The sequence below is a fragment of the Mustela nivalis genome (genome assembly GCF_964662115.1).
Source record: "Mustela nivalis genome assembly, chromosome: 9".
Taxonomy (NCBI): domain Eukaryota; kingdom Metazoa; phylum Chordata; class Mammalia; order Carnivora; family Mustelidae; genus Mustela; species Mustela nivalis.
The window spans coordinates 71096767-71115310 of NC_139028.1; the positions used below are offsets into that span (position 1 = coordinate 71096767).

Below are 18544 nucleotides of genomic sequence, written 5' to 3' on the forward strand. Positions count from 1 at the left end.
AGAATCTTCAAGCAGAATCCCCGCTGAGCCGGGGCCGGGCCGGATTGCAGGGCTCAATACCACCACCTAGGAGATGGTGACCTGAGCCGAAACCAAGAGTTGGATGATCAAGGGACTGAGCCACCCAGGTGCCCTTGATGTTAAGAACTTTTTTTTTAAAGATTTTTTTTTTCTTTGGACAGGCAGAGATCACAAGTACGAAGAGAGGCAGGCAGAGAGAGAGGAAGGGAAGCAGGCTCCCTGCTGAGCAGAGAGCGCATTGGGGGGCTAGATCCCAGGACCCTGGGATCATGATCTGAGCTGAAGGCAGAGGCTTTAACCCACTGAGCCACCCAGGTGCCCCAAGAACTTTTTTTAAAAAATGTTTTATTTAGGGGCACCTGGGTGGTTCAGTCATTAAGCATCTGCCTTCGGCTCAGGTCATGATCCCAAGGTCCTGGGATTGAGACCTGCATCTGGCTCCCTATTATTGTGGGAGATCTGCTTCACCCTCTCCCACTCCCCCTGCTTGTGTTCCCTCTTCCGCTGTGTCTCTCTCTGTCAAATAAATAAAATCTTTTTTTAAAAAAAGATTTTTTAATTTATTCATTTGAGAGAGAAAATGTGTGTGTGTATGAACAAGATCACTGCAGGTTGGGGAGGAAGGTTGGTCAGAGGGAGAGGGAGAAGCAGGCTTCCCATTGAGCTGGGTACCTGACACGGGGCTTGATTCCAGTGCCCTGGGACCATGACCCAAGCCAAAGACAGATGCCCAACCGACTGAGCTACCCAGGCACCCCAAGATTTTCTAATTGGTACAAAATATGTGGATAATGTAACTCCAACCAAAAGCAAAAAAAAAAAAAAAAAAAAAAAAAAAAGCTGGAGGTTTGTATTTTGTATTTATTTTTGCCTGTAGAGGTTTCCTTTAGATAAAAATACTATTTCCATCTACTCAGCTTTGTCAGATGTTGGAACGGCCAAAAATCCCCACCATGACAATCTTCATGGGCTGCCTTGGGACAAGGCAATGTAAAAAAGAGGAACAACTGGTTTTGATTTTCAAACGAATGCCTCTGAGGCTGGGATTTGGAGGTATGCCTGGGCCACCCGTAGGCCTGCCACCTGGCCCCCTGCCAGCTGCCCACTAAGATTGCCAAGCTCAGGTTATGTGTGTATGCCTCTGGCCCCCAGGGCCCTGAAGGGAACAGGCAGGGCTGCCACTCACATTTTTACAGACTCACCATTGCCCAAGAGACACCATTCACTGTAGTCACCATTAATTTATAAAGTGATTATGATGTTTTCCAACAGATGGCAGTAAAGCATCTTAAGAAAGGGGCACCTTTTTCTAGTTCACTCAAAATCATGGTATGAGCTAACCACAGGGCTGCATTTTCTCTGCGTTGCCCAAAGTGGTGCCAGGAAATAGCAGGACACAGGAAGTAGGACTCAGCCTCACAAAACTAAAAAGTAGTAGACAGTCAACACCCATCCCTACCTCCTCCAGTTACACCCAGGGCCAGATTCCTGGTATTTCACCTATGCCCTGGGCTCTGTGTTCAGAAGGGCTAAGAAGTCGGTTTAATGCTCAGCTATTGCCATTTTAAAATCCTTCATAATTTTATGTTGGATACTTGTATTTTGTAAGTGAAGTCTTATGGGACAAAGGTGCGTGCACACAAGCAGACACTGTTTGAGCAATCTGCACATCTGGGGTTCCTTGCTGCCTCATTCCCAGGGAACACTTGTATATTCCATGAGCAGACAATTCTGGTGGGCCCTTGATACCTGGGAGCTCAGCAAAGCTAGCATGATCTGTCTACAACCCCATCAGCGGGGGTGCTGACTGTCCTGACAGAGTATGCTTTCCCTTCAAACCAGAACTTGCTTCCAACACAGAAAGGCGGCACTGGAATTCTAAGAAACACAAGTGACCAAGGAACCCTATCACATTCTTACATATGTGACTTCCTTGTAGCAATCACTGGCTAAAAATGATGAAATAGAAGGAAAAGGGAAAATTAGGGCAACCGATAGTCCCTTCTCCTTTCAGTCCTTCCCTACTCATCAGTCAGAAGAAGGCAGAGACTGTTGGTAGAATGTGCATATATCAAGAAGTGAAATAAAAACAGTTGAGTTACTTTTGGCAGCATTTCTGTTATTCGTGTAAGAATTGAATATATATGCATGTATGAGCTTCAGAGTAGAACTGTATTATTTCAGAGAGTCCACACACGGGTAAATACTCTTGTATTTGCATTTAAAACCGGCACAGCGCAATATAATGTAAACTAATAATGTACAATTTTAACTTTTTCTTTACTTAGAACAATGTTAAATAGAAAATAAAATACCATAACAAGTCAAGAAGGAGACTCTGGAAGAAAGGAAAAAAATCTCTTTATTTTTCTGTCTTTAATGGCACCTTTATTCCCCCTGCCTTTTGAATATAGGGCTCTGCATTTTGCACTGACACCTACAAATTATATAGCTGGCCCTGATTATTATTCTCTGAATTGCAGCGGCTGGAAAACTACAAACTTTCAATACTGGAATTCTGCATGCAAAATAGTTTCCACAAATTAGAAGCCCTTGCAAGAAATTTGAATGGAAAAGAGAAACAGATGTTATCTTCCTGCTACTTTTGGCAGTGTTCCATGGGCAGGAAGGATTGCAGAGATGTCCATGGTCCATCTCCAGCCTTGTTGGTGATATGACAGAGTTTTAGTGGTATAAGTAGCAGGATCTTTCTTCCAGGATCTAAGAAGCAACATAAAATTCTTTTAAAAAGATTTCCTGGTATATTCTCCCAATCCTTTCATTTTTAAATTTTTGTTTAAGTATGCATTTATTGTATTCCGTTTTAAAATTATTTAAGTAATCTCTACACCCAACGTGGGGCTCAAACTCACAACCCCGAGATTGAGAATCGCATGCTCCTCTGATGAGCCAGCCGGGTACACCTGTATTTTTTTTTTTTCTTTTAAAGATTTTATTTATTTGAGAGGGAGAGAGAGAGAGCGCACACAAGATGAGATAGGGAGGAGGGAGGGGAAAAGGGAGAGGGAGAAGCAGACTCCCCACTGAGCAGGGAGCCCAGACATGGGGCTGGAGCCCAGTACCCTGGGATCATGACCCGAGCTGAAGGCAGACACTTAACTGACTGAGCCACCCAGGCACACCCCCTGTATTGTTTATTTCAATTATTACATATATCATACTTAGTGTTTTTACCTAGTTCTTTAGAATTTCTTTTTTTTAAAATATTTTATTTATTAATTTGACAGACAGAGATCACAAGTAGGCAGAGAAGCAGGCAGAGAGAGAGGGAGAAGCAGGCTCCCCGCTAAGCAGAGAGCCCAATGCGGGGCTCGATCCCAGGACCCTGGGATCATGACCGGAGCCGAAGGCAGAAGCCCTAACCCACTGAGCCACCCAGGCTCCCCTTCTTTATGATTTCTTGTTCTTGCATATTAATATCTTTATCATCTTGAATATGTTATTTTTAAATGTATCTGATCCAATAATTCTGCTTTAAGTATTATACATTGTTCAATTTATTGTCTTTCTTTCATAGTGATTGTTCTTAGATGTTATCTTGCTTTAAGACTTCATGTTCTAGTACTAGTTACTGTTTATTTTATTTAAGATTTTATTTATTTTGGGGCACCTGGGTGGCTCAGGGAGTTAAGCCTCTGCCTTCAGCTTGGGTCATGATCTCAGGGTCCTGGGATCAAGCCCCGAATCAGGCTCTCTGCTCAGCAGGGAGCCTGCTTTCCCCTCTCTCTCTGCCTGCCTCTCTGCCTACTTGTGATCTCTGTCAAATAAATAAATACTCTGTCAAGTAAATAAAATCACTTGACAGAGACACAGAAAGAGACACAAGCAGGGGGAGTGGGAGAGGGAGAAGGAGAAGCAGGCTTCCTGCTGAGCAGGGAGCCTGATGGGGGTCAGGAACCCAGGATCATGACCCCAGTCAAAGGCAGATGCTTAACAGCTGAACTACCCAGCCATCCCTGGTTACTCTGTTTAAATGTGTTGAGGAGGGGCTGAAGGCAAAGCTATAGTGTCTTTCTCTGTGAATTTAAATCACATCATTAAAGATTCTTTTTTACTGCCACTGTACTAGGCCACTCCTCTGGCCAGGAACTTCACTTGGGAAGTCTTCTTCTCTAGGGAAGAAACTCCAGTCTAAGAGGTAGTCTCCTTAGTTTATGATTACTTGGTCCTAGATGGAGCAGGGGGAGAGAGAAGTAATACTCACCAATTCTTCACCCCAACAGGACTTTTGCACTATGTTGTCATTCTGGTGACACAGTGAGTCTGGGCTATAATTTAACACAGGAAGGGATAAAACAGAACTTCAAAGCCCCATCATCTCATTGTCTTCTATTGTCTTCTAGTCCTCCACCATGACTATAGCTGCTAATACTAGTTAACAAACACACACACACACACACACACACACACACACACACAGGCAAAACTAAAGCTTTTTTTCTCCCCAGGGGTTTCTCTTGGTGTTTGTTGCTGACTTCTCAGACCTGTGCTTCTCTCTTGCTTCCATTGTTTCCCTAGGGTTGATTTCGGGGAGGAAGCTAGTAGGTTATGCTAGTTCACCATTTTGATAGGAGACGAGTTTTTAAGAGAGAAAATGCCGTGGAGAAAATGGATTTTAGGAGGGTGACCTTGAGACAAGGCAGACAAATGAGGTTACTGAGGTACTTCAAGGCAAAGGTAATGATGGACTTGGATGAACTAGGATGCTAGCAGTGAAGATAAAAGAAATTAGATTCGAGAGTTCTGGAGGTACAATCAGTCTTGCTCATGAACTGTTTTCAGCTGAAGAAAGAATAATGGCGGAGAAGCAGGCTCCCCGCTGAGCAGTGAGCCCGATGCGGGGCTCGATAAATGGAGCCACTTTTAGGATAAAGACTGACCGGCAAAATTAAGGGACTTTTGATTTCAGAGTTCTGTATCATATATTCTTATTGGATAAACAAACAGCAGAACACCTAAATTGGGTGAGTTCCCAGGCAGGGTCTTCTGCCACTCTCCCCTCTCAGAACCACATCTTCCTTTTATCTCTGTCCCATGGCAAGGCCTATCATACATAAGCTTCCTGATGATCTCAGGGTTTCATTTCAGAGTCTCTGTCACGTGTAGGGGAAAGGACATGGCATGTATAAAATCAAAGCTTTTTTCTCACTGGGATCAATCACTGCAGTATCTCATTTCCACTTTCCCACTTGTTGCTTTTTAGTTAACTTGAATCCATTTCCCCTTCCTGTCAGCATCCCAATTTCTTTCTGCCTTAGCTTGGTGGAACTGTAATCAGGTGCTCTGCTCTCCCCTGGCTGAGTGGGGGGGGGCATATGACCCCTGGAATGTAAATGCTGAGCAAGTGACAAGGTGAAGACAACTGTACTTTATTCATTCCATCAGCAGTAGCCTGACTTCCATCCTGCAGGATGGAATTCCTGAGGGCATTCCAGTGTTTCTGGGTCTGGGCCTCCAGAGGTGCTAATAAATGTCCTTGTGCTCAAGCCAGAGTGAGTTCTTGTTGATTGCAACCAATGAACCTTAATAATAAACATACTTTATTAGGTTCTAGGACATGAGTGCAGCCTAGCCCCAATGCCCAGCTTCACCATAACAGTAAAAATGGGCTAGTGTTGACCCTAACACACCCTCATCCTCCCACTCCCAAGCATCCCTTTGTTTTCTCATAACTGTCCCCATATACTGAGGCCTGCTAGGATTCTGTTTTGTTTGTAATCAAGACTTCCCATACATTCACAGCTGAAGTAAATTATGCTTTCAGACAGCATTTTGACCAAAAGAGAATGTGTTTATTTCCATTGTCCAGAATCTTACTCATTAGGCCTCTGAACTCTATTCTAGCTCAAGTCTGAACTGAGGCCTCCCTTCCCAACAAGGCTGGTTAGAATTGTTATCTGAAGACGACCAGTGTCTCATCCAAATTAGACCCCTAAGAAAGATCAGAGAGCCTCTCAGGTCTTTTGGGGTTTTAGTTTCTATACTTCACTAAAAATCACTCCTATAAGCGTTTAAATCTAGCTAAGACTGCTGTTCCAAGGTGCATCCCCTAGCGCCCTTATCACATGACTTAATGAAAATCTCCCAAGCCTTACATATAAAGATTATTCTTCCTTCCTATTTTTGTGTAGCCAGGGGCTAGCTATATATATAAATTCTGACAATTCTACATGTTCCCAAATACATTTTATGAGGAGTCACACATACCACTAGTTACATGAGCACCGGCACCTTTGACACCACATTATATAATTCATGATGACAAAGTCTAATGTTCTGTATCTATCACTATTCCTTCATTATTTCCTAAGCCTCTCCTTCTGTAATGTTTTGGCATATGTTCTAACCAGAAGTTCCAATTTTCCTCTGTTGTATCTATTGCTATGTCACGTCTCCAGGTAACAGTTGCCTATAACCTTGAATTAGGTTTCTCCAGAGAAACAGAACCAACGTGTGTGTGTGCATGCGTGTGTGTATGAGATTTGTTAGAAGGTAGTGGTTCGTGATTATGGAGGTTGAGAGTGCCTGCCATCTATTGTCTGCAAGCTAGAGACCCAGGAAAGCCAGTGGCATAGTTGGAAAGTTTGAGAGACAATAATGTCAATTCTAGTCCAGGTCTAAAGGCCTGAGAAACAGAAATGCAAGGTGCAGATGATCAAGGTCTCAGCTTATCAGTCAGGAGGAGTGAATTCAACCATTTTGTTCTGGCCTTGAGCGGATAAAGCTATCTGCTTTATTGCAACCACCAATTCAAGCGCTAATCTCTTCTGAAAAACACCATCACAAACGCACCTAAAAATAATGGTTAACAAGCTATTTGGATGTCCCAAAGCCCAGCTGAGATTGACACATAATAACAAGGGCTTATTAATTGGAGCAACTGGATGGCTCACTCGGTTATGCATCTGCCTTCAGCTCAGACCCTGATTCCAGAGTCCTGGGACCCAGCCCCACGATGAGTCCCAAGGTGAGTGCCAAGTTAGGCTCCTGGTTCAGCGAGGAGTCTGCTTTTCCCTCTCCCTCCCCACAACTTATGCACGCCTTCTCTAATAAATAAATAAACCATAAACAAAGAAGGACTTATTAATCTTTTTTTATCAATTTCAGAGAATTCTATCATATCTGAGCTATAAGGAACCTGGACTTTAGAACTCACTTGTACCAGATGAGAAAAATGAGGCCGAGCTTAAACAAATTCCTCCTAAATTCACCTAGCCTAGAAAGTTTTCCTAGATAAGGAAAAAAAGAAAAGAAATGAAATTGCGCTACGATTCACTTTCTAAACATCTGAACTATAAGCCCTGAATTATCATTTACACACTAGGAAAGCTTCAGCCCTTTTGATTTATTCTACCCATTTTCAAAAAAACCAAAGAGGGGTCCTGGGTGGCTCAGTCGGTTAAGCATCTGCCTCCGGCTCAGGTCATGATCCCAGGATCCTGGGACAGCCCTGGGTTGTACTCCCTGCTCAGTGGGGAGTCTGCTTCTCCCTTTCTCGACTCCCCTCCCTCTCCCTGCTCATGCTCTCTCAAATAAAATTTTAAAAATCAAAGAGAATTTTTATAGAGAAATCATAATGAACTAGAACTTAGATTTTTTTTTAAAAGATTTTATTTAATTATTTGATATATAGAGAGAAACAGTGAGAGGAACACAAGGAGGGGGAGTGGAAGAGGAAGAAGCTGGCTCCAGGGAGTCCAATGGGGGGCTAGATCCCAGGATCCTGTAATCATGACCTGAGCCAAAGGCAGACGCTTAACAGCTGAGCCACCCAGGCGCCCCAGAAACTTAGATTTTTACTTGTATTACTTACGTCTATAATTTTTTTTTACCTCTACAACTTTAAAAATTGATATAAGATTATCAAAAGCCAAGTATAAAAATTAAAGGTCTTTAAAAATTTCTTTGGGGGTGCCTGGGTGGCTCAGTTGGTTAAGCGTCTGCCTTAGGCTCAGGTCATGATCCCAGGGACCTGGGATCAGGCCCCCTGCTCTGCTGGGAGCCTGCTTCTCCCTCTCCTTCTGCCACTCTCCCTGCTTCCACTCACTTATTCTCTATCAAATAAATGCAATCTTAAAAAAAAAATTTTTTTTGTTCTTAGATGGGAAAATGTGCATCAGAATTTTAGAATATATTTTTGTTCAATGAATAAAATGTTTTTTTTGTTGTTGTTGTTGTTTTTAAAGATTTTATTTATTTATTTGACAGAGAGAGACCACAAGCAGGCAGAGAGGCAGGCAGAGAGAGAGAAAGGGAAGCAGGCCCCCTGCTGAGCAGAGAGCCCGATGTGGGACTCGACCCCAGGACCCTGAGATCATGACCTGAGCCGAAGGCAGTGGCTTAACCCACTGAGCCACCCAGGCGCCCAATAAAATGTTTTTTAACATAAATACTTCCACGAAATAAATCCCAAGTACTACATTAAAGTTTTTTCAGTACAATTTATTCTTATTACATTTTAATTTGCATTTATTAAGTAGCTTAGAAATATTATATTCAAAGTAATAGAACTCCAGAGAAAGGCCACTAACTAAGGTGAACAGTCTCAGCATGTCAGCTTCCTAGTTAGCATGCTTGACTCTTTTTATACATACTTGCTCTCTGGTGGTTATTACTATGTAACTGTCTTCAAGATGCGGCTGAAGCTTGAATCTACATCTGGGATCAGGCCATGTCTGTAAATCCATGAATACAGGTCACTGACTGCGTTTAGGGTAGAGTCAATGATGATGAATCTGAAAAAGACTGGCTATTCTTTTGGAAGAAGAAAATACACCCCACCTAAATGGCAGCTCAGTTTTCTAAGAAACTCTGAAAAGAATCATCAGCAAAGGGAAAGAATCAATAATAAGGATAGAGATAATACTCTGAAAATAGAGTAAATACAATATATACACACTGAAGTAAGTAGGCTTCTCCTGAGTCCAAGGTCTTACTTTTATTTTTAAAAGTCTGATAAAAATGTACTCAACTACATTTTACACAGTAATATTTAGCGAACTTTGTTCAAAAAGACTTGTGTTTTAAGTTCATTTGTAAAAATAACAAAAGCTGTATCACTCAATCTCTGGTCAATAAGGAAGGAAGAAAAACCTTGCTAGAAATGACAATAAATAATTACACACAAAAGGCCAGGTGACATAAGAATAGTATATTAATTAATATATTTTCTTTGTATTTACAATAAATCCATTTGTTAATACTGTGATAGAAAAAATAATCAGTCCACATTATGTAGTAGAAACAAGCTTTGAGGATGACCATTCCTCTCACAATAAAAACATATAAGGATTTCTCCCACAGCTAAAGTACTTTTCAATGTGACAGTCTTGGGTGAAGGTGAAACTGACAGAGTACTTTACCTTATAGATCAGCTATGTCCTAGAATCAAGACTTCAAGGGTATTATCATTAAGCAGCAAAAAGCTGTTTAGTTTTTCTAGGACCATTTAAATATAATAGTTACCATGTGAGAATTTAATTTTACTTTGAGTTATAAAAAGTAAAAACACTAAGTTGGGTAACTACATTAATCAAAAGCAATCCCCAACCAAAAAACCCATCAATAAAAATGAAACAAGGCATTCTTGTAAGTGTATCATGCATAAAAAGGATAATTACATAATATATACTTTAATGACCAGACTAATAAATAAATGAGGTAAAATTTTCAGTTATTGAAATAAACTGTATTTAACCACATTAAGTGTTATGCTGCCACTGCTTCAGTTTCAAAATATAAAGTAATATAATTAATCTATCACCTAAAAACTGCATACTTTGAATGTTTACTTTGATCCCCCTCTGAGACAGTAAAGGGAATTGTTTAACAAAATATTATCCAAATATAAATTATCAACACCAATATAATACAATTATCATGTAATCACCATTTTCATATGCACAGTGGAAATACTGTGAAAGCTAGAAAAAAGGTGAAAATAGACTGGCCAGAATTTTAAATTTCAGACTAACCCATGATAATCTAGAACAGGAAAAACAAAATAAATTTAGAAAACAGATATAACTTGATATCCTTTCCAAATTCAATAATCTACCAACATGCAGCTTCTAAACATATCTATTACCTCAAAGTTAAAAAAGGAAAATGTAAATCTCTTTTTGAGCTTTAGTTTTCAAGTTTATGCTCTTAACAAAGACTAACATTAGCAAGAACTATAATACTACTTTTTAAAAATCTAGAATCTATGTTTTTTTTATTTTGTGTTTGCTTTCCCTATTTCAGTTATTATTAAGGGAGTAAGAGGGAAAAACACTGAATTATCCAGTCAAGGGTAAGTATGTGGAGCCAGTTCATGAAATATTGAATTAGTTGGATCAAGAATTTCCTACTGTGCTGCTACTAATTATCTATAGCTACCCTGAAGTAGTGATTTAGAAGGTGTCTATCATAACTATTGACAGTACTTTTCATGGTACATCAATTTCTATTTTTACTTTCTTCCCTCCCTTGCCACTTACATGCATTACTTTAACTGTGTGATCGGAAATTATATTTTACAAACTCATTTCAAATTACTGAACAGGTGATTTTAACACATAAACCTGCCAATCCTGAGATGATGATGATGATGACGATGATGACAATGATGATGATGATAGGAAAACTAAAACCCAGATAATTTCTCACTCAAATTTCTGCTTTAGTTTCTTTTGGAAGATGGCTGGCAGAATGGATAGAAAAGCCAAAATCATTAGAACGAATACTGAGTTCCAGGAAACAGCCTCCCCGGCTGTCGTAAGCTGGTAAAGTGTTGTTCCAGCTTTAATTGCGACAAAAGAGGGAGGTGCAACACCTAAAATGAAAAACATAAGCAGTAATTTTTAAAAATAATATTTTGTAATATACTTTACATTCACAAGATTATTCATAACTTATAACAGCACTAACATTATTCTAACACTTTGTTATGTAATATTTTAAATGGATTCAAATAAATCCATATTCAAATTTTTAAAAATTAAAATTTTCTCTGTATAAAATTTCTTATAAGAATATACTGATCTCCATTTTGGAAAAATGTAACTTAATTTAAAGCCCCTCACATCTATTTCCATATAAAGAACTAAATCTTTCATAAATACCTCTGAAGGATAATGAACTTAAAAACTCAAGAAAAATTTCTGTAAAATAATTGACCACATTTATCAATAGCTTTAAAAAAGAGAATGTACTTTGATTCAGCAATTTCAGCTTTAGAAAATACTAATGTAGGGGTGGTGCCTGGGTGGTTCAGTCGTTAAGCATCTGGCTTCAGCTCAGGTCATGATCCCAGGGTCCTGGGATGGAGTCCCGCATCAAGGTCTCTGTTTGGTGGGAGGAAGCCTCCTTATCCCTCTCCCACTCCCACTGTTCCCTGCTTGTGTTCCTTCTCTCACTGTTTCTCTCTCTGTCAAATAAATAAATAAATAAAATCTTGGGGGGGGGGGGGATACTAATTTATATAAGCAAAGATCTAGGGGCACCTGGGTGGCTCAGTGGGTTAAGCCGCTGCCTTCGGCTCAGGTCATGATCTCGGGGTCCTGGGATCGAGTCCCACATCCGGCTCTCTGCTCAGCAGGGAGCCTGCTTCCTCCTCTCTCTCTCTGCCTGCCTCTCTGCCTACTTGTGATCTCTGTCTGTGAAATAAATAAATAAAATCTTTTAAAAAAAAAAAAAAAAAAAAAAAAAAAGATCTAGTCTCAAGGATTTTCATCAATGCATTATAAGTAACAAAAAAATCTGGAAATAATCTAGATGTTCAAAAATAAGATTGAGTGGATTTGTTATTCATTCTTGACAGAACATACTTAAAAATGAAGTGGTAGAAGATACTCAAAATATGAGTAAGAGCAGTTTATACAACAGCATAGGTGGAACAATGTTTTATTAAAAACCAGAACAGGGGCGCCTGGGTGGCTCAGGGGGTTGAAACCTCTGCCTTCGGCTCAGGTCATGATCCCAGGGTCCTGAGATCGAGCCCCGCATCGGGCTCTCTGCTCAGCAGGAACCCTGCTTCCTCCTCTCTCTGACTGCCTCTCTGCCTACTTGTGATCTCTGTCTGTCAAATAAATAAAATCTTAAAAAAAAAAAAAAAAGAACAAAATGGAAAAATAATTTTAGACCAAGTTGAAGTTAACTAAATCTCTAGGCATTCCACATGTAAAATAAGAAGATAGGGATAAATTCTCTATTCTGATTCCATGAACGTAACATTGTTTTACAAAATCCAAAATTATCCCTGCTAAGATTTTCAAGTTTGTCATGAGTTTTTTTAAAGCAGCAACAAAAAATTGATTATTCTTTTCAAGATCTATAAATACTAACTTAAACTTTAACACACAGTACAAGAGAAATCTGTTCATTTCATTGTTATCTAAACAATTCAAATTAAATTTGAAAGAAAAGCAGAATACTCTTACTAAAGAACCATCAGAACTCACAAAATGTACAAATGAATTTTTATGTCGACTAATTAATTTCAAATTTAAGTGCCAGCTCCTTGAAAGCAGGAACATTTTATTAATACTGCTTGCCCCATACTTCTGGTAATGCCCATAGTAAATACTTATGTCAATAAAAAAGAAAAATATATCAACTTTCTACTGAACATTAAAGTTCAATATTTCAATATGTGATTAAAAGACAAGGGAGTAAATTATTCAAAAAGGTCACCTTGATTTTCTTTTCTCTCCACCAAGGAGAGAACAGAGTTAGTTAAAGTTCTGCTCAAACCTGTGTGATTATAAAAATATCCAATAGAAATTGCTCTTCTTTAAAAGAAGTAAAACAGAAATACTTAAACACAATTCAACAAACATTTCTATTTATGTATGACAGGCTCTGTGCCCAAGAGTTATATATGGTGCTGGCATGTGCGCAAAGAATCCGAAACCTAGCCCAGCCAGACACTGTTAGGTACATACACGAGTTCTAAGACACTGTGAACCAGAAGCCTTACCTAGAAAAGTGCCAATAAAAAAAACTTTCAGTGGCACATTTATCACAGGGGATGTAATATTAATAAACCAATTGGGCAGAAATGGTGTTATTCTCAAAAATATAATGTAGTTAATGAGATGTTCTCTATGACGTTCAACCTGTCATAAGAAAGAAATCAGTTAGGATCAAGATAAGGCCAATATTGAAAATAAGTTGCTTAATATAAAATATTTATTTTGAATTCTCATTCCCCGATAGTTCAGAATCTATCTAATAGAACTGATCAAAAATGGAGCTTGAAAATGACAATGAACTACTTAACACATGCTCTTTACCAGAGCTAAATGAGACTTTTTTTTTAATTGTACTTATAGCTTAATGTTATACTACTAAAGATGGTTCTGTATCAGCCTAGCTAATACGGCTCAACAATGACACTTTACACCTCAAAAAGCAAAATTGGGGACACCTGGGTGGCTTAGTTGGTTAAGCGGCTGCCTTCAGCTCAGGTCATGATCCCGGTGTCCTGGGATCGAGTCCCACATTGGGCTCCTTGCTTGGCAGGGAGCCTGTTTCTCCCTCTGCCTCTGCCTGCCACTCTGTCTGCCCGTGCTCACTCACTCTCTCTCTCTCTCTGACAAATAAATAAATAAAATCTTTAAAAAAAAAAAAAAAAGCAAAATTGAACTTAAAACTATATACAAGATGCACATCAGGTGACTAATATTTTAATGCATTTAACTTCCTACAATGTAAAGGACTAGAACAGCAGCATGTCACTAAACCTAGCCTCCAATTTAATCTTTATTTTTCTGTTATTTTGATATATATTACATGAGTGATTCATTCATTAGATAAATGAGATTGCATAAGTATATGGAGATATTTAGCCAGTTAAATAAAAGCACTGATTCGTTTATACTTCTAGATCTTGCTTTACAAATGATGGTGATTTGCAGCAAAATGCTTACTTTGTCATTTCGTAGTCTGTAAAGCAAAAGGGTAAGGCAGAATGATTTCTACAATTCTACTGGGGTTTAACAGGTTGTTTCTTCTAATTCTTATAAAAATAAGATTTTCTTAGCAACACTGTATTAGACCTTACTGTGTAGTGCTGCTATTATTTATCATCACTTGTCTTTGTAGAGATCCTGCCTAAGAGAACAGTCATTTCTACTGATGAAATGCATTCAAGGAGTTGGCTGATGAAAGTTTTTCAGTGACCCACTACAGTGGTCTGCATCAACCCAAAACAGGTGAGGTACCCAAAACTGCGAATGCCTTCACACGTTGACTTCTCTGCTCTGACTGACCTTACTAGGAATGAAGAACTAAAACTCCTGTTACAGGGAAACCTGGGTGGCTCAGTCATTAAGTGTCTGCTTCAGCTCGGGTCATGATCCCAGGGTCTTGGGATCGAGCCCTGCATCAGGCTCCTTGATCAGCAGGAAGCCTGCTTCTCCCTCTCCCACTCCCCCTGCTTGTGTTCCTCTCTCGCTGGGTCTGTATCAAATAAAACTACAGTTACAGGGGCGCCTGGGTGGCTCAGTGGGTTAAGCCTCTGCCTTCGAATCAGGTCATGATCTCAGAGTCCTGGGATCGAGCCCCGCATCGGGCTCTCGGTTCAGCAAGGAGCCTGCTTCCCCCTCTCTTTCTGCCTTCCTCCTCTCTGCTTACTTGTGATTTCTCTGTCAAATAAATAAATAAAATCTTTAAAAAAAAACAAACAAACAAAATAAAACTATTTTTAGAGCACAGAAACTTCATATTTGAAAGGATTAACATTCATTATTTACCCACCACTTTAATTTACTTAGGTGGAAAGATCATTTTTATTAAAGCCCAGGGTCTGGCTTAATTCTTAGAGAGACCATACACTGATACAATGACCTCCCAATTAGCCAAAGAATTACATTAAATAACTTAAAAAATACATGCTTACCTGCTGTGACCATTTTACTGCTTTCTCTGTTAGGTATTTGTATACAACTGGCCTCCCAACTAAATAGGAGAGCATATAGCAGAATGAGGCACCGAGTCCCGAACACTAGGAAATAACAAGAAGCCATAAGCATTATGTACCTTTCCATCTTAGTCATACAGATATACTCACTTAAGGAAAAGTTCAACTAGTATGCTTTTTTCGGGGTTAGGGGAGGATACTCTGCATGACTCCTCTCTGTGCAGAGAACAAGAACCCATTTGATCTAGTCCTTTCTCAGTCCAAAGCAGGACTAAAATGAGACCAGCTGAAACTAACTGGCACTTGTGATTAAACTTAGTGACTATATCCAAATAGTTAAGGACAGCATCTAGCCTAAGAATAAGACTTAAAGAGCCAATTCTTTTTTCAGTTGCTATGCTTGAAAATACTACCCCCTCGCCCCGCCATCCTGGACTTAACTCACTGTGCGCACCAACACTCTTGGACTGTTTGAATTAAAAAACACAGTAAGAAGGAAAGGCTAAAACAGAGCCTATGCAATTAAGTCTGTGATGCCCCTGTTCCAGGAAAAAAACAAACTATAACATCTGCTTATGGGAAGACTTAAAAGATATTACTTTAACATTAATCACCTCTTAAAACTAATGAGTTTATGCTTACATAGACTGGTGGGACTAGACGCCATCCTTCTCCCTCATCATTCTATCAAAAGCTACTTTTTTTTCCCTAGTCTCCCAAATTCATTTTATATACTTACCAAACAAACAAGAAATAAGGCTAGCGGAAAAGGATAAAGAAACCCTGAGAGTATACTGAGAAATATAGAGCCCGGGATAGCGAATGTTTGCAAGCTGTTAACTTTTAAGTTAAGGACTAAAACATAATAAAATGGAATTTTTAAAAGACAAATCAAACATCTTAGGAAAAAGTATCAATATAGAAGTTATATTTTAAGATTATATCCATATTTCAGTATTAGTAAAGCAAAATTATATCTAGAAGTTTAAAAAACCTACAATTCAGTTATAATGCCTTTAACTCTAAACTGACCACTTGCTAGCATTATCATAAATACAATGCTAATAAGAGTGTGTTATTAAAAAAAAAAACCAGGACAAATATCCAACATGTACCAGATAAAGAACTTTGGCAAAAGAAAAGAACTTTGAACTTTGGAAAGAACCCTTTGGCAAAAGAAAAGAACAAAAGAAAAAAAAAAAAAAAAAGGAACAAAGGAGGCCTTCGGTATGTTTCTCTAATGCACTGCATATACTCCTAAAATGTGTACAGGAAATAGGATTTCCGTGGAAATCTAGGTACATATAGGGTATAATAATTACTTGTTTTTAACTTAACTTATAAACATTTACTTCAATTCACTACTCATTTAAAAAAGGATAGGGATTAGAAACTATAGTAAAAATCACAAACCATATTTTAAAAACAGAATTGTGCTTTTTTACTACTTCCCTCTTGTTCCCAGTTTTAGTGTGGAGGCACCCCCCCACCCCCTGACCCCAGCACCTTTTTAAAAATTCCTAACATGATTTACTTATAAGTCGGTCAGAATTGAGTGGATTCCCTCAACATCTACCTTTAAAATGTCTATCTTCAAGCGCACCTGGGTGGCTCAGTCGGTTAAGCATCTGCCTTTCACTCAGGTCAAGGTCTCAGGGTCTTGGGATCAAGCCCTATGTAGGGCTCTCTGCTCAGCGGGGAGCCTGCTTCTCCCTCGGGGCGCACACTATCTCAAGATTTCTATCTTCCCTCATTCTCCCACTCTTCTTTTCCTCTAATTCCCAATTTATTCATGTTTTCATCTCACTCTCCTCTTCTTCCTGGCTTCTTTCATCTTCAGCTTCTTGCTCTTCCACAGGATCCCTCCTATGGAAAACCACTCAGATGCCTATGAACTCAAGAAAACCTAGGCTTTCCTTGACTGGGATATTCTCCCCACCTACTGCGTCTCATCTTTACTTCCCCATAGAAGATTCCTTCCTTGTCCCCTTGCAACCTGACTTATCCATCTACCACTCTACTGACACTTCCTCCTGGCCAAAAATAATGATTTTGGGGGCACCTGGGTGGCTCAGTGGGTTGAGCTTCTGCCTTCAGCTCAGGTCATGATCCCAGGGTCCTGGGATTGAGCCCCACTTCGGGCTCTCTGCTCAGTGGGGAGCCTGCTTCCCCCTCTCTCTCTGCCTCCCTCTCTGCCTACTTGTGATCTCTGTCAAATAAATAAATAAAATCTTTAAAAAAAATGACTTTTTTCCTGTTTCTTTTTTCATTCTGACTTAATTGGTTTTAAAATTATGTAAAATATTTACCTGGTTCTAAAGTCAAATCTACGCAATGAAGTACATCTAAAGGTTTCACCTCCATCCCTGTATCACATTTGCTCCCCATAGGTAAACACTGTTGTTGTTTTTTTTTTTTTTTAAGATTTTATTTTGGGGCGCCTGGGTGGCTCAGTTGGTTAAGCCGCTGCCTTCGCTCAGGTCATGATCTCAGGGTCCTGGGATCGAGTCCCGCATCGGGCGCTCTGCTCAGCAGGGAGCCTGCTTCCTCCTCTCTCTCTCTCTGCCTGCCTCTCTGCCTACTTGTGATTTCTCTCTGTCAAATAAATAAATATAATCTTTAAAAAAAAAAAAAAAGATTTTATTTTGTATATTTGACAGACAGAGATCACAAGTAGATAGAGAGGCAGGCAGAGAGAGAGAGAGGGAAGCAGGCTCCCTGCTGAGCAGAGAGCCTGATGCGGAACTCGATCCCAGGACCCTGAGATCATGACCTGAGCTGAAGGAGCAGCTTAACCCACTGAGCCATCCAGGTGCCCCTGTTGTTGGTTTTTAAAAATATCCTTTCTTTTAAAAAAAAGCTAACAAAATATCTGCATCTGTATGTGTGTACTCACATAGATAAAACACAGCATACTGACTTACTATTTTGCCCCTTGCTCTTTTCATTTAACAAGATAGCCTGGAAGTAACACAGTAACAGCATAGAGAGACATTTCTCATTCTTTTAATAGAGTCCACTCCAATGTTTACATTTACTATGGCTTATTCAACCAGTCCCCTATGGACTAACACTGGGTATGGATATTTAAATATTTAATTGATATTTGAATATTTAAAATTCTGCATTACCTAAATCATCTAAAGTAAATATTACCTTCCTTTCCCAACCTATTCTCTTTTTCTCAAAAAGCCAAAGAAAGGTAACCAGCAAGAACAAAACTGGCATAATATTGATAACTGCTGAAACTAGGTGATGGGTCTGTAGGAGTTCATTATATGACTTTCTCTACTTTTGTGTATATTTCAAATTTTCCATAATAAAATAAACTTTTAAGTTACTCAAAGATTTTAGTCTTAGGGAAATAAACAAAAAGGGATGATGGCGACACTTTTAACGTCATCCACAGCTCAAAAGTCCTCAATGAGTACCCAATTCCAACTGAATATTCTAAATTCCTTAGTCCTCTACAGACTGAGTGCAATATCTAGCCTATCTTACTAGCTTATTTCTCTATCCTCCCTTTTTCATACCCTAAACTCCAACTAAACTGGATGGCCGATCACTTCTTACAAATGCCCTGGGCTTGCAAACTCT

At 39.4% G+C, this 18544-nt stretch overlaps 1 protein-coding gene and 1 long non-coding RNA gene across 3 annotated transcripts in view; one reads left to right on the plus strand and one right to left on the minus strand.

Moving 5' to 3' along the window:
* Nucleotides 1-1624: 1624 nt before the first annotated feature.
* LOC309840740 lies at nt 1625-17190 on the plus strand. Its single transcript, XR_014298767.1, has 3 exons — nt 1625-1650; nt 14131-14240; nt 16806-17190. It is a non-coding gene; the product is annotated as an uncharacterized lncRNA (long non-coding RNA).
* TMEM41B (transmembrane protein 41B) overlaps nt 8961-18544 on the minus strand; it is a 28013-nt gene continuing 18429 nt past the window's right edge. For both annotated transcript variants that reach the window (XM_082683123.1, XM_082683122.1), the window contains 4 exons: nt 15687-15780; nt 14927-15031; nt 13004-13142; nt 8961-10858 (listed from right to left, as the gene is read on the minus strand). In XM_082683123.1, coding sequence (XP_082539249.1) covers nt 10689-10858; nt 13004-13142; nt 14927-15031; nt 15687-15780 — 508 coding nt within the window. In that variant the 3' untranslated portion in view covers nt 8961-10688. The remainder of the gene's footprint in view (nt 10859-13003; nt 13143-14926; nt 15032-15686; nt 15781-18544) is intronic.